The sequence below is a fragment of the Pelophylax lessonae genome, assembly GCF_965119305.1.
Source record: "Pelophylax lessonae genome assembly, chromosome: 1".
Classification (NCBI taxonomy): Eukaryota; Metazoa; Chordata; class Amphibia; order Anura; family Ranidae; genus Pelophylax; species Pelophylax lessonae.
This window is the reverse complement of record NC_138768.1, coordinates 578,045,581-578,062,195: the sequence shown is the minus strand read 5'-3', so window position 1 is coordinate 578,062,195 and position 16,615 is coordinate 578,045,581. Positions and strand designations below refer to the sequence as shown.

The 16,615-nt window shown below is 43.7% G+C and overlaps 1 protein-coding gene across 1 annotated transcript in view; it reads right to left on the bottom strand.

Annotated features, from left to right (window-relative positions):
* Positions 1 to 447: 447 nt before the first annotated feature.
* Positions 448 to 16,615, bottom strand: part of RCHY1 (ring finger and CHY zinc finger domain containing 1) — a 54,398-nt gene continuing 38,230 nt past the window's right edge. Inside the window, exons 7-9 of the mRNA XM_082271132.1 lie at positions 16,458 to 16,484; positions 11,727 to 11,847; positions 448 to 1,134 (exon numbers count right to left, since the gene is read on the bottom strand). Of these exons, the coding sequence (XP_082127258.1) occupies positions 1,006 to 1,134; positions 11,727 to 11,847; positions 16,458 to 16,484 (277 nt within the window). The 3' untranslated portion in view covers positions 448 to 1,005. The remainder of the gene's footprint in view (positions 1,135 to 11,726; positions 11,848 to 16,457; positions 16,485 to 16,615) is intronic.

Genomic DNA, 16,615 nt, shown 5'->3' with positions numbered 1-16,615 from the left:
TTATTTGCATTAAGATAAAACGTTTTCTGTGTGTAGCAGCCTCCCAGCACCACCTAATACTTGCCTGAGCCCAACTCTATCCAGCGATGTCCACGAGTCCCTTGGCTGTCCAGGACTCTGCCTCCTTATTTGGCTGACACACAGCCGTGGCCCCATTGGCTAATGCAACTGTCAATCTTCAGTTAGCCAATCAGGAGAGAGATAGGACGGGTCCGAATGGCGGCTCCATGTCTGAATTGACACACTGAGCTGTAGCTCGGCTCGGGTGCCCCCATAGCAAGCTGCTTGGGGGCACTCGACAGGACGGAGGGGCTAAGAGAGCAGAAGAGGGATGCAGGAAGAGGGGGATCCAGGCTGCTCTGTGCAAAACCTCTGCACAGAGTAGGTGAGTATAACGTGTTTGTTATTTAAAAAAAAAAAAAAAAAGATTTTACAATCACTTTAAACATCTCTGAGAGACAATTTAGCAAGTTTTTTTTTTTAGGTTTAGTGTACAGGGGCATGTAAGATTAGTTAGGTGCATAAAGTTCCTTAAGATCCTATTCAAAATTGAAACGCTGCATTACACGTCTGATGTTAGAAGCAAACCATAGGCCCATGTGCACTAGCCCTTACTTTGGACTCTACATCTACTAGTATTTTTTACTAATACTTTGCAACAATCAGTTATTATTTTTCTAACTATATTGCCAGGCTCTTATCGCATGCATCTCGTTCCTCTTGTCATTTACCCAATTATTTTTATTTTTTTTTGCTTTGGTTATGATAAAAAGTCAGATGCTCTTTATTTGCCTCCTAAAAACATGGGTAGTTACAGTCCTCAGGGATTAACATAGCAGAACTTTAAAATAACTGGCAACAAACTATCAATCTTCTTTCAGCTACATGTTCAACCGAGAAATATATATATAACCAATATTTTCCTTCTTGTTTTTGATGCTCTCTGAGGACTGGAGTTTAGATGCTATAGCAATCTGTCCTTAAACAGCTGAACAACGTTTGAGGTTATGGAGTTGCGGACTGTGATAGAAGTTTCCCTTCTTGTGTGGTATTGTATGACTTGCAGCTCTCGCATTTCATCCCCAGAACGTGAAAGGACACCGTAGATCTTTTACTGCAGTCATTGCAAAGAATCTGTGTGGGTGAAAAATATATATTAGTGAAAATAGATCTGTCAGATGCAAGTACACTGAATGTTTGATGTGGAGAATCAAATAAAGAATAAATCGTCCTTTGGAACCTAAGCTTATTTACATAAATATTTTATGTAGAAACTGTAATAAGCAAACATTTAATGTGCACGAACCTCTAACAATAAACTTCTTCTAAAGGTTTCCTTTTGATCTGTTTGATCTGCTGCTGGAGCATTTTTTTTGTACACGTGTTAAAGTATAACTAAACTTTTCTTTTTAGTTTTGGATAGAGTGAAGAGAGATTAGAACACCTGTCAAGTTTTATAGCTGTCTGTGCCTCCAATAACCACTTCAATACAGGGCACTTTCACCCCCTTCCTGCCCAGGCCAATTTTCAGCTTTCAGTCCTGTCGCATTTTGAATGACAATTGCGCGGTCATGCAACACTGTACCTAAACCAAAATTATGTCATCCCCCCCCCCCCCCCCCCACACACAAATAGAGATTTCCTTTGGTGGTATTTGATCACCGCAAGGTTTTTTCTTTTTGCTACACAAATAAAAAAAGAAAACGAAAAGTTTGAAAGAAAAAAAAAAAGTTTTTTGTTTATGTTATAAAATGTAAATAGATACGTTTTTTCCTGCACTGACAGGCACTGATGAGGAGGCACTAATATGCGGCACTGATAGGTAGCACTGATAGGCGGCACTGATGGGCAATAATGGGCACTGGTGGGTGGCACTGATAGATGGCAATGATGGGCACTGATAGATGGCAATGACAGGCAGCACTGATGAGGAGGGCACTGAAAGGGTCCCTGAGCCCTGATTGGCATCCCTGGTGGCCATGGGTGGGCAATCCCCGGTGGCTCTAGTGGCATCCCCCAAGGGTCTGCACTGGTAATCAATGCTCTGATTACTAGTACAGACTCCCCCCCCCCCCCCCCGTCAGGAGAGTTGCCGATCGGCTCTCCTCTACTCGTGCCTGTCAGGCACGAACTGAGAAAAGCCGGTCAACGGCGCTTCCTATTTACTATGTGACCAGCTGTGATTGGACACAGCTGGTCACATGGTAAAGAGCCTAAGTCATTAGGCTCTTTACCGGGATCGGAGATGCGGTGAGTCAGAGTGACCCCCCTCACCACCGATCGCCGCTCTGGGAGCGCATAGAGGGGGTCTATCCTGCTGGACTTCATATGCCGGCCAGTCAGAATAGAGCAACCACTTTCCTGCCGTCATTTTGCTATATGACGGGTGGGGAGTGGTTAAGGAGATTCCCCCTCTCTTATTGTTCTGTTTACCATTATCATTGAAAGTGAAAGTAAAAGAAAATCCCAAATTTTGGGTTGTCCCCAGAAAAGTAATAGATGGGAAATCTTCCAATGGGGACACGCATTCTGATGACCTGGGGGTCCCAAAGAAATTCCTTTAATTTGCAGCGATATCTTCTCACTTCCTGTTTGGCTATTGGACAGGAAGTGAGAGGAAATCTCCGCGTTGGGACAAAGATGGCGAAAAAAATCTGACGGGTTAAAACCCTCCATTACTCTACCAAAAAAAAAAAAAGTTTTGCCCATAGTTCCTCTTTAAATGTACATTTTAGGTCTGAAGATTGCTTCAAACCCCCAAAACAACATATTTCTTAAAGCAGAAACACTGGTAAAATAAAACAGCGGAAGCTTAAATTTTTTATGTCGTAAGATATTTGCACTACTTTTTATCAAACCTATATTTTTAGTATAAAATACAGAAACACAATGTAATATCCAATTTTTGATAAAATGTAAAAAGATGAGGTTGAGTAAATAAATGGCAAACATTTCAAGTCTTATAATTCTGCACACTGAAAAAAAACTACGGTACTCAAAATTGTCCATAGGCAACGCTTTAAAACATTTACCGGTCATCAGCTAAGAGTGAACAATCAATGATCATCCTGGAATTATTGGTCTTACTCCACAATGTGGTACATTTCTAGTTTTCGTATGCTCAGCACCTAATGCATGTGTATGTGGGAGGTTGTTAAAATTGTGTGTTTATTTATTTTAATAAACTTTACATTTTTAATGTTTTTTTTCTAACTTAACTTTATTGCTAGCAGAAGGTGGCTGAAATGCTCCCTATGTAACAGGTCATTTTTAAAAAGGACATTTCCACCACAAAGCCAAACAAAGTCCTGCCTGCTATCCTGGGCAGCAGTTTATTTACAAATTGGTGCTGGTGCTAAAATAACATAACGCTTGAGTCCATTCAGACTAGCGTGACTTGTCAGATGACTTGGTCGGTCGCTCGCCATTGATTAGCACAGGACCCGTTCTAATAGGAGCGACACAAGTCGCTCCGACTTAGAAAAAGGTTTGTGTACTACTTTGGGGCGACCTGGAGGCGACTTGCATTGACTTCAATTATACAAAGTGTCGCGCCAGTCTGAATGGGCTGTTACAATGTTAACATTAAAGTAGTTGTAAACCACTGACATGAAATATAAACAAAGCATATCCCTCTATAGTGTGTACTTGTCTCAATGCAGAAAACTTAAAGAGGTTGTAAACCCCCAAAAAATTTTTTTTTTCTTTTTGCAACCTGAAAGAGAAACACGTAATGAGCACCGCATACTAGCTCATTATGAAATACTTACCTTAGAACGAGCCCCCGCCGTGCCGTCCGCTTACCTGTATGACAGACGACATGTCCAGTCGCCCGTCTTCCGGGATCGTGGCATCCGGCCCTCTGATTGGCCGGAGCCGCGGTGATGTCACTCCCGCGCAGGCGCGCGGGAGCCGATGGTCACGGCACGGGGCTCTGAAGAAACGGCACCAGCGCCGGTCCTTCAGAGTGCATGCGCCAGTGACGTCACTGGCTGCATGTAAGGTAAATATCTCCGGTATATATAACGGTACATGTTTAGGATATATTTACAGTACCTATAGGTAAGCCTTATCATAGGCTTACCTATAGGTACAAGTTACAGAGGAGGGTTTACTTCCTCTTTAAGTGTCATTTCTGTCTGCTGCCTCATTCCTCTGCTATCAGCATGAATAATAATAATTTTTCTGACACCAAGAGAAAAATGGTGACCGGGGAGGGAGCTCCAACTGATTGAAAGCCTCAGCTCTGTTCCTGTGAGCTGTGTGGAGGGGGCTTGTCTCTTCCCTCACTGAGCTCTGAAGTTTGTAATTTTAGTTCTCTGCCCCCTTTTTTCTAAACTCTCCACCAAGCTTTATCAATTCAGGACTTTAAACGGGTGTAGAGAAGAGAATACTGCAGATAAACAGGTACAACTTATGTAGGAGGATTTGTTTCATCTCTGTGCATCACCTGAGGCCAAGCACTTCACTGGATATATGTAAGGGCTTATAACCACTTTAAATATACTATTGAAAGCATTTCTGGTATATCTGTTCTATTAGCATGAAAAATACCTGATGATCTTGCAACTGATAACATCCTGCGCTGCACTCTTATCAGTTATATTGTTCAATGGACTGTAAGACCTAGTCTTGTCTAGGTTATATACAAGAGGACAGGGGGAGTCCCCAGTAGTCCTGTCTCGTTTCTGTTGTCCTGATAAAATAAGGTGAGGGAGCATTGACATTGTAGGATTGGATGGCAGAATCACTAATTTAAAATAAGGCCTCATGCATACTGGAAGTTTTTAAAGCCGTTTTTATGGATGTCAGCCTTTTTTTTCTGCCTTCAATCTTGTATGTTAGCCTATATGTCTATGCACACATAAGCACTTAGAAACCGAATGAAACCACGCTGCCAGCGTGTCCAGTAACAGTGGCATGTTGGCAGAAAAAACAATTGATTCGTCTAACCGCGGCGTTAACACTAGGCATATTTAGCACTTGATCCTCATTCATTTCATTGGTGAATTAATGCCCAAGCGCTTGACGTGCCTAAATGATTTACACGCGTTTACAAGTGTCAAGCGTTTTTTTCCACCAAAACACTGCTGCCAGGAGGAAGGCGTCTATGCACAAATGTCCAGTGTGCATAAGACCTAAAAAAAAAAAAAAAAAAAAGGAATATAATGAAGCCATCACATCCAAGGAATTGTAAAAGCTGTAAAGTAGATGGGCAAGATAAGGGAGGTGAGGGGTTAACTTACAAGTCACAAGAGACAGTATTGGAGATAGTATGTGTAAAAGAGGAGGGTGGCAGGAAAGAGTTTAAAAAAAAACAAACAAAAAAACCTGTCTCACTGTATTAGAACAAATGGATCAGTAGCTTCAGCCGCTGATCCCTTCATTCTGTACCCATTCATAATTACTAATCTCTCTGCTTCCCCTGTTGTAAAGGAGAGGGATCAGTACTGTAAATAGTACCATCTGACCCCTCGACTAGGCTGGATACAGGGTCTCTGTATTACAGGTCAGGACACACCGATCACCCGGCGGATTAGCTTCCCTATCAGCTTACCCTACCTGCCATCCATAAACAACACCAGAGAAAGAGCCACTGATCCATAGTTGAAAAACACACAATGGTACTTTATCAGTAAGCAGTTAAGAGGAATTGAGTCAAATTACTCCACTAAAATATTTTTCTTAAACTTGTAGGGCTGCGTCTTTTTTTTTACAGAGGTAAACCTAATATGTTCTCCCACTGCCACAGTGGAGCGGACAGGTTATTTTAGGGCACAGCTAGAGCAAATTGTAGCCACAATTCTTATCAAGGCAAAAAATCCAGTTGCTAAGTCTAGCCCAGAGGAATCTAGTGGGCTAAAAAAATGTTCGGCCAGCTTGCGCAGCCTTCAGCTGACACAGTAGAGATGGGTTGGTGTCATGCTGTTTTGTACCACAGCAGTAATGGAGAATTTTTCCAACAGACAAAAAAGAGTTGCAGACATAAAGGTGAACTCCAGGTAGATAAAAAAAAAACACACAGAAATTAATGCAATTATGTGTTCATTATCCTGAAAAAATATCCCTTTCACTGCTGTGGGCTAGCTCCCATTTTGCACATTTAGGTCTCTTTCACACGGGGCAGATTCTCACAGATCCCTCGCTGATCAGAGCAGACCGGGTGGGTAATACATCCTTGTCCGCTCAGTTTTGCCGAGTGGACACCCACCTGTCCATAGGGATGAATGGGCCTTCCGAACAGGTCTGCCTGAAAAACTGACAAGTGAACCTAATCAGAACAGCCATGTGAAAGAGGCCTTAGATAGCTGAGCCAACTGTGCATTTTTAACATGCACCAATAAAATGCCAAACCATATATTTTGTGAAAGCAGAAGACCTGTACATGTAAAAAAGGAGTATCCTTGTGCTTATATATCCCATCGTACATGCCCAAATGTAAAAATAAAAATTCTCCCTGTATTACATAGTTAGTGAGGTTGAAAAAAGACATCAGTCCATCCAGTTCAACCTATGATGTGTGTGTGTTTGCTTATAACCGTACATTGTGTACCCCTGTATGTTGTGGTCTCCAAGGTGCCCATCTAATAGTTTTTTGAAACTATCAATGCTCCCAGCTGATACGACTGCTTGTCGAAGAGAATTCCACATCCTTACCGCTCTTACAGTGAAGAATCCCTTACGCATTTTAAGGTTAAACCGCCTTTCCTCTAGTTTTAGTGAATGGCCACGTGTCTTATTGTATCTCCTCTCTCTGAATAGTTTGTTCCTTATGCTAGGGTCGCCAGTACAGTATTTGTACATTGATATCATATCCCCCCTCAATCGTCTCTTCTCCAGAGAGAATAAGTTCAGTGCTTGTAGTCTTTCCTCATAGCTGATGTCCTCCATTCCCCTAATTATTTTTGTTGCCCTTCTCTGGACTCTTTCCAATTCCAGCACATCCTTCCTGAGGACCGGTGCCCAGAACTGGACAGCATACTCCAAATGTGGCCAGACCAGAGTCTTGTAGAGCGGGAGAATAATCTCTTTATTTCTGGAGTGAATCCCCTTTTTTATACAACCCAGTATTCTGTTGGCTTTGCTTGCAGCGGCTTGGCATTGCATGCCACTGCCAAGCCTGTTGTCTACCAGTACCCCCAGGTCCCTTTCCATCCTAGACTCACCCAGAGGTTCCCCCCCTAGTGAGTAGCTTGCTTTCTGGTTTCTGGCCCCCAAGTGCATTACTTTACATTTTTCAACATTAAACCTCATCTGCCATGCAGTTGCCCACCCCGTTATTTTGTTCAGGTCCGCTTGTAAGGTTTCCACATCCTGCATAGAAGATATTGGCATGCTTAGTTTAGTATCATCCGCAAATACTGAGATTGTACTAGATATCCCCTCCTCTAGATCATTTATGAATAAATTAAACAGGATTGGTCCCAGGACAGAACCCTGGGGGACCCCACTTTCCACACCCGCCCAATCCGAGTACTCCCCATTAATCACCACCCTCTGGACTCTCCCCTGGAGCCAGTTCTCTATCCAGGTACTCACCCTATGGTCCATACCTACCTTCCTTAGTTTGTACAGTAAGCGTTTGTGGGGAACGGTGTCAAAGGCCTTTGCAAAGTCCAGATACACCGCATCCACCGGCTTACCTTTATCTAGGTGGCAGCTCACTTCATCGTAGAAGGTTAATAGATTGGTTTGGCAAGAACGATTTTTCATGAATCCATGCTGATTACTACTAATAATACAGTTTTCATTACTAAAGTCTTGTATGTGGTCCCTTAACATCCCCTCCAAAATCTTGCAGACTACAGATGTTAGGCTGACCGGCCTATAGTTACCCGGGATACATCTCGGCCCCTTTTTAAATATTGGTACCACGTTGGCTTTTTTCCAATCAGCTGGCACCATACCCGTCTGTAAACTATCCTTAAAGATCAAGAATAATGGTCTGGCAATCACCTGGCTGAGCTCTTTAAGAACCCTCGGGTGCAAGCCATCCGGTCCCGGTGATTTATTTATGTTAAGTTTCTCTAGTTTCGTTTTAAGTCTATCTTCTGTTAGCCATGGCGGTATTTCCTGAGGTGTGTTGTTTAGTTCGGCCTTACAAGCTAGGTTTGTGTAGCCCCCCGATTCTTTTGTGAAGACTGAAGAGAAGAAATTATTTAACACTTCCGCCTTTTCTCTGTCCTCAGTGGCCATATTTCCTTTGTCATCTTTTATGGGGCCAATGTGTTCTGGCCTCATTTCTTACTGTTTATATACTTAAACTTCTTGGGGTTCTTTTTACTCTCCTCCGCTATATGTCTCTCGTGTTCTATTTTAGCCGCCCTGATTTCATCTTTACATTTCTTATTACACTCTTTGTAATGCTTAAATGCTGCCAATGACCCCTCAGTCTTGTATTTTTTGAAGGCCTTTTCTTTAGCACTAATATACCTTTTTATGTTGGAGTTTATCCACCCAGGGTTTAGCTTTGCTCTTTTAAATTTGTTTCCCTTTGGAATGCACTGGCCAATCCCCTTGTTAAGTATGCTCTTGAAGCACTCCCATTTTTACTCCGTATTCTTTGTTCCCAGGGTTCTATCCCAATTGATATTTTCTAGCAGTGAGCGCAGTTTTGGGAAATTGGCTCTTTTGAAATTCAGCGTCTTAATTTTACCCTTGTGCTTCCTATTACTGTAATTAATACTGAAACTTATTGACCTATGGTCACTGTTTCCTAAGTTCTCCTGTATTTCTATATCCGTGAGCAGGTCTGTATTGTTGGTAATCAGTAGGTCAAGTACCGCATTGTTTCTTGTCGGTGCATTCACCATCTGACCCATGAAATTGTCCTGCAGAACATTTAGGAACTGCCGAGCCTTGGCTGAGTGTGCGGTTCCTTCTGCCCAGTCTATATCAGGATAATTAAAGTCCCCCATTATAATGACATTTCCCATCCTTGCTGCCAATCCTATCTGTAAAATGAGGTCCACCTCCCCCTCCTCCCTCTGGTGGGGGGGCCTATAGCATACGCCCAATATTACCTTCACCACCGTGCCTTCCCTTTGAAGCTCTACCCATAGGGATTCTGCCTCGTCCTTAGCTCCATTATTAATATCATCCCTCATATTTACCTGTATACTGTTCTTAATATACAGACATACCCCTCCCCCTTTTTTACCTTCTCTATCTCTGCGATAAAGGGAATACCCCTGAATGGTCACCATCCAGTCATGAGAGCTGTCAAACCAAGTCTCAGTTATTGGTATACAAACCTCGTAATTTTGACCGGTTACAAATATCCTCATTTGATGTTTTTAGGCTGCTCTTGTGATTTTTCCCCATACCCACCCTGGGTATAGGAGCTCCAAACACCCTACCGCAAATGCCCCCATTTCTGCCCTCTGAATCTTGCTTTCCACTGGCTAATTCTACATCTGTACCCTCCCCCCCATTCCCTAGTTTAAAAGCCCCTCTAACTTTGTGGCCATTGTAAGTACATACAATTTAATACCCATACTACGTACTAAAAAATATATATAAATAATATACTGTACATGAAGAGTAAAATGTATGCATGCTTGTGATTTACATTTGGAAATGTTCCTACATCATTTATCAAGTGTTAAAGCCTTACTTCCGATTTTATTTTTTTATTTAATATTGTTGTGCACCTTTTACTGTTTTGGGGGAAAAAAAAAACATCTCTCCATTCTTCAGTATTGCCCTCCATGCCCTTCTCTGTTGCGGATTGCTTCTCCTCCTGAATAACACGCAGCAATTCCAAAGACCATTAAAAATGATTATTCAGCTGGCTAGCCATAGAACAATACTTCATCAAACGGGGACACCTAAAAACCTTTCTCCTGGCACAAACCTTTACTGGGGCTTCCCCAAAGAGTACCCATCCTACTATACTATACTTTTAGATTGTAAGCTCTAACGAGCAGGGCCCTCTGATTCCTTTTGTTCCAAATTGTAGTGCAACTGTAATGTCTGCCCTCATTTTGTTAAGCGCTGCGCAAACTGTTGGCGCTATATAAATCCTGTGTAATAATATACAACAGCAGCAACAGAAGCCTGGCGCTACTTCATTAAAACATCCCAATCTTCTTCGCTTAAGTCCTCCATACCTATCCCCCTGGAATTTATAATACCTAATCTTCCCCTCAGAAAAGGTCTCCCTTTAAACTCGATCCCTCTAAAAGATAGAATGATCGATGATCAACTACTTTGATCATATTAAAAAACACTTTGTGTCTCAGCTTTGGACCAATTTGCAAATCTACAAATTTCAACATACCTACATCGAAACCCAACCCCCACTTACATTACTCTATACAGCCTGGACATACTGGACCTCCACCACTCCTAGGGCAAAGGGCTATAAAATCTCCTACAATCTAAAATGGAATTTATGAAATCCACCTCTATGCTAAAATGGGAACAAGAGTTGGGCTCACTGGCTGAAAGCTATACAGTATAGCTCAATACTTACTAAATGTATAAACTACTGGTAAATACTACACAGGTGGTATCTAACCCCAATACATTAAACGAAAATTACAAGTACTACTGACATTTAATGCTGGAGAGGATGCCAAAAAGTAAGCACTCTGATACACATACTGTGGGAATGCCCGCAATTAAAAAGCTTCTGGAATAAAGTTTTCATACTTATTTCCGAGGACACAGGTTGTCTAACAAAACCTAATATGGCACTAGCCCTACTCAGCATAGGAATGGACAACTTCCCTGACAAATTCAGGTCAATGGTAGCTCACATACTGTTTATTGCCATACTAATGATTCTTAAAAAGTGGAGAAGTCTCCTTTGACTCCTAATGTTTCTGATGTGAAGACTCAGATGAACCTCACAGTGAGCTACGAGCACTGTATAGCACTCTAGCCCGTGAACCTAAAGCAGTTCCATAGAGCTTGGGATCAGTGGATTGTAACTCAGATGCCGTGTCTGAATAAATGTTTGCTGGCTTAGGAAAATCAACTGTTGTCAACTCATTCTTTGAGGAAGTAATGTGTTTCTCTCTCAGGACACCAGCATGACGGAATTCTTCTGCACTGTGACTGGTGGCCCAATAAATATCTTTGATTTGTCCTTTATTGTTTGTTCTATCCTGCTAAACATGTACCTTGAGTATCTCACACTCATGCTTGAATTCGGACTAGTGTTTTTATACCTCCCAAGTTAACGACTACAAAGCTGCCTATAGCTTCTATGTAAGTCCTTGAATACAATCTATGCCAGGGGTCTTCAAACTATGGCCCTCTAGTTGTTCAGGAACTACTATTCCCATCATGCCTAGTCATGTCTGTGAATGTCAGAGTTTTACAATGCCTCATAAGACGCATAGTTCTGCAACAGCTGGAGGGCCGTAGTTTGAAGATCCCTGGTCTATGCAATGTTTACTCTACTATGTACTGTTGGATAAAATATCAATAAAAATAATGCTTGAAAAAATGATTATTCAGCATTGTTATTTTAGAGCTGAAGTGAACGCCATGCACTATGCTTTTATATAATCTAATTTAAAAGCCTACTTGCATATTGACCACAAAATGGTGTAAGGTCTTTGTCCACGTTAGTGGTTATTCTAACATATTCTGAAAGCTTATCACCAATCTCTATATAAAAGGCAGCAATAGGTGGCAATATGTTGATGGCATGGTTAAAAAAAATTGGAGATCTACAGCATGTAAATAAAAAAAAAATGTAATAAATTACTTACGCTGACAGTCGTATTTTGATATTCAGAGGGCATCGGTGTTTGAGCAACTTCTTCATCCAGTCGGCGCCAGTACTGCGACATGTCCAATACAGAACGCATGCACAGTGGACAACGGTATCCTCTGTAAAGAAATAAAGAACAACGGAAAATGCAGATAAGTATGCCAACTAAAGGTTTTATTGGTTGTGAAAAAAAGCATTTCATTAGTGCCAAGGAATTGCATTATGCTTAAAGGGTTAGTCCACTCAAGATAGACATATCAGTTTTTATGTAGATGCTGGGGAATTAAGGTGGCAAAGCACCAGTAGAATGTTGTTGGAAAATGTTTGTTTTCAGAATGTTCGCTCAATTTTCTAATCAAACAGACAATTGTTTTTGACCGTAGAGAAAATGTAAAGGAGCAGGTTGGAAAATTTTTCTCTAACAAACAAATATCGAACAGTATATGTGGTTTTCGATAGGGAAATCCCATGAACACCATTGAATGATAAGCCCCCGGTTACACCAAACTCAACATTAAAATGGTACTACTTCACTTGAAGTAGCAGACTTTCAAAGTAGTACTACTTCAGGTGCTACACGGAAGACATCTGTGATTTCATGCACAGAAGTCTATGCAAGTTGTACTTGGCACGTGCCAAACGTAGTGCAAGAACTACTTTCAAAATCTATCGGAGTTGCACCGATATGACCGCTTCCATTGCGGACAATAGGGTGAGACTTGTCATGCGATTTCAAACAGCATGACAAGTCGCACTGGTGTGACCCGGGGTTAAAAGCAAATTACATTTTGAGGTACTTTCAAATGACGTTATTTAAGTCTATGATGGCATTATCAAATGTACTGACACAAATTTCTGTATGAACCTTGGAGATCAAATCTACCAGTGAGTGAATGGCCAGCTTTAATCCAGCCAGTGGTTTCTTATATCCCTCAGATAAGATTTTTGTTCCTGGGTTCTCAATAGTGTACATCTTCTGCATCTAGTACAAGGGGGGCAGCCCATCCCTGTTCCTAAATTGATATTTATAAAATGGAAAATGAAACAGGAGTAATAAGCACCCCAAGGTAATTGGAAAACTGAAAAGAAAAATGAGAATAGAGGAATGTAGCCAGGTGCTGGGGACGATCTAACGACTGAGTGCATGTGCAGGAGTTATATCATCCATGGCTACCCGATGGAAGACAGAAAGGGTGCTGGACCCGGGGGAAGACTGATAGAAGTTGTAAGCAGCGGTGACGAAGGTGATTGTGGCAGTCATGTCGATAGCACACAGGCACATCTATCATAATGTAAATGCCTGCTACAAACCACCTAAAGTGTAATAACTATTCTTAAGAAGATTCTCTACACCCTCCTCCTACCCATCATGCATACCCTGTATAAAATAGATCTGTGTACTTGCCTAATTTTAATATGGTCCAGTCACAAGATCCAGCAGCTCCAGCTACCCTGCATTAGTGAGCCGCTGCTGTAGGGAGAGGAGGGAACGCTTGCAACGACTGTGTCATGGAAGCCTATGGGTGACGTCAGGACTCTGGGAATTCACAGCCATTGTTGAGCAGTCCCTTACACAGAGTAGCAGGAGCAGCTGAATTCTGTGAATGGCCTGGATCAGAAATAAAAAACCTAAGCAAACGGTCATGCAGGATAGTTAAGGGGGGTGTTAAGGGGACGTTTTTAAGAAAAAGTCGGATTTAGTGTTTACTTAAAGTCTATGTCTAGCTATATCTTTTATTTCCATTTTACCAGAGCAGGGAAGGGAAAAAGACCCTATCCTCACTCAGGACACTGTTTGCCCAAAGCAAGTTTTCAGCCACTTCCTGTTGACTGTGACTCACTATCTTGGAATCTATTACAAGCAAAAACTACTCTTTCAGTAAAATAATTCTTGTCTAATAAATGAGTTTTGAACATTCTTCCTCCTGACGTTGTTAACCTGGATGCTCTGCCCCCAATCCGGTCACTCAGTTCCTAGTACTATAAACTTGGATGCTGAACCCTCAACACTGTGAAACCGGATGCTAAGCTCCCAATACTGTGAACCCGAATGCTGAGCTCCCAACCCAGTGAACAGTGAACCCAGGTGCTGGGCTCCCAACCCTCTAAACCTAGAAGGCTATGCTCCCAACCCTGTAAACCTGTTCGCTGATCTCCAATCCTTTGAACTTGGGTGCTGAGCTCCCAACACTGTGAACATGGGTGCTGAGCTCCCAACACTGAACATGGGTGCTGAGCTTCCAACCCTGTGAACCTGGCTGCTGAACTCCCAACCCTGTGAACCTGGCTGCTGAGCTCCCAACCCAGTGAGCCTGGCTGCTGAGCTCCCAACCCAGTGAGCCTGGCTGCTGAGCTCCCAACCCAGTGAACCTGGCTGCTGAGCTCCCAACCCAGTGAACCTGGCTGCTGAGCTCCCAACCCAGTGAACTTGGCTGCTGACCTCCCAACCCCGTGAACCTGGCTGCTGAGCTCCCAACCCCGTGAACCTGGCTGCTGAGCTCCCAACCCCGTGAACCTGGCTGCTGAGCTCCCAACCCCGTGAACCTGGCTGCTGAGCTCCCAACCCCGTGAACCTGGCTGCTGAGCTCCCAACCCCGTGAACCTGGCTGCTGAGCTCCCAACCCCGTGAACCTGGCTGCTGAGCTCCCAACCCCGTGAACCTGGCTGCTGAGCTCCCAGCCCTGTGACCCTGGGTGCTGAGCTCACAACATTTTGAACCTGGATGCTGAGCTCATAACATTGTAAACATGGATGCTGAGCTCACAAAATTGTGAATCTGGCTGCTGAGCTCCCAACCCTTTGAACCTGGATGCTGAGCTCACAACATTGTAAACATGGATGCTGAGCTCACAAAATTGTGAATCTGGCTGCTGAGCTCCCAACCTTTTGAACCTGGCTGCTGTGCTACTAACCCTTTGAACCTGGCTGCTGTGCTACCAACCCTTTGAACCTGGCTGCTGTGCTACCAACCCTTTGAACCTGGCTGCTGTGCTACCAACCCTTTGAACCTGGCTGCTGTGCTACCAACCCTTTGAACCTGGCTGCTGTGCTACCAACCCTTTGAACCTGGCTGCTGTGCTACCAACCCTTTGAACCTGGCTGCTGTGCTACCAACCCTTTGAACCTGGCTGCTGTGCTACCAACCCTTTGAACCTGGCTGCTGTGCTACCAACCCTTTGAACCTGGCTGCTGTGCTACCAACCCTTTGAACCTGGCTGCTGTGCTACCAACCCTTTGAACCTGGCTGCTGTGCTACCAACCCTTTGAACCTGGCTGCTGTGCTACCAACCCTTTGAACCTGGCTGCTGTGCTACCAACCCTTTGAACCTGGCTGCTGTGCTACCAACCCTTTGAACCTGGCTGCTGTGCTACCAACCCTTTAAACCTGGCTGCTGTGCTACCAACCCTTTGAACCTTGGCACTGTGCTACCAACCCTTTGAACCTGGCTGCTGTGCTACCAACCCTTTGAACCTGGCTGCTGTGCTACCAACCCTTTGAACCTGGCTGCTGTGCTACCAACCCTTTGAACCTGGCTGCTGTGCTACCAACCCTTTGAACCTGGCTGCTGTGCTACCAACCCTTTGAACCGGGCTGCTGTGCTACCAACCCTTTGAACCTGGCTGCTGTGCTACCAACCCTTTGAACCTGGCTGCTGTGCTACCAACCCTTTGAACCTGGCTGCTGTGCTACCAACCCTTTGAACCTGGCTGCTGTGCTACCAACCTTTTGAACCTGGGTGCTGTGCTCCCAACTCTTTGAACCTGGGTGCTGTGCTACCAACCCTTTGAACCTGGGTGCTGTGCTACCAACCCTTTGAACCTGGGTGCTGTGCTACCAACCCTTTGAACCTGGGTGCTGTGCTACCAACCCTTTGAACCTGGGTGCTGTGCTCCCATCCCTGTGAACCTGGGTGCTGTGCTCCCAACCCTTTGAACCTGGGCACTGTGCTCCCAACCCTTTGAACCTGGGTGCTGTGCTACCAACCCTTTGAACCTGGGTGCTGTGCTACCAACCCTTTGAACCTGGGTGCTGTGCTCCCATCCCTGTGAACCTGGGTGCTGTGCTCCCAACCCTGTGAACCTGGGTGCTGTGCTCCCAACCCTGTGAACCTGGCTATTGCGCTCCCAATGTAGTGAACCTGGATGCGGAGCTCCCAATGCAGTGAACCTGGGTGCTGAGCTCCCAGCCCTGTGACCCTGGGTGCTGAGCTCCCAGCCCTGTGACCCTGGGTGCTGAGCTCCCAGCCCTGTGACCCTGGGTGCTGAGCTCCCAGCCCTGTGACCCTGGGTGCTGAGGTCCCAACAGTGACGCTGTGTGCTGAGGTCCCAACAGTGACCCTGGGTGCTGAGCTGACAACATTGTGAACCAGGATGCTGAGCTCACAACACTATAAAATATATATATTGGTTTACTCCATAAAACCCTGAAGTTACAGTAATAATGTAGTAATGTAATGCTCTGTTCGCTGGAAAAATAATATCTGCAGTCCAAGGAAGCCAAATAAAGGTCATCCCCAAGTAAAGTCTGAAGCCAGCAGAAATTATCGCTAAAAATCAGTTTATGAAAAGAATGTTTGTTTGTTTGGGCATGTAGAGAATAGCCAAATTAAAATATAGGCATGTACAACAATATGTATTTTCTCAATGTTGGCTTAGTTTTGGATCAACAAACAATACTACTATTACATTCGGTCAGGATACACAAATTAGATTTGTGTAATCTACTTACTGTTTTAGCATGTCCTCGTAGCATGGACTAGAGGAAAGCAGAGTACAACACATTAGAATTTATATAACAAATGTTGATATAAAATGTATCAATCTGGTCATAAATAAACAGCTAAAGAACACACGATTAGTACACCAGGCTGCAGAGATACCCACAGA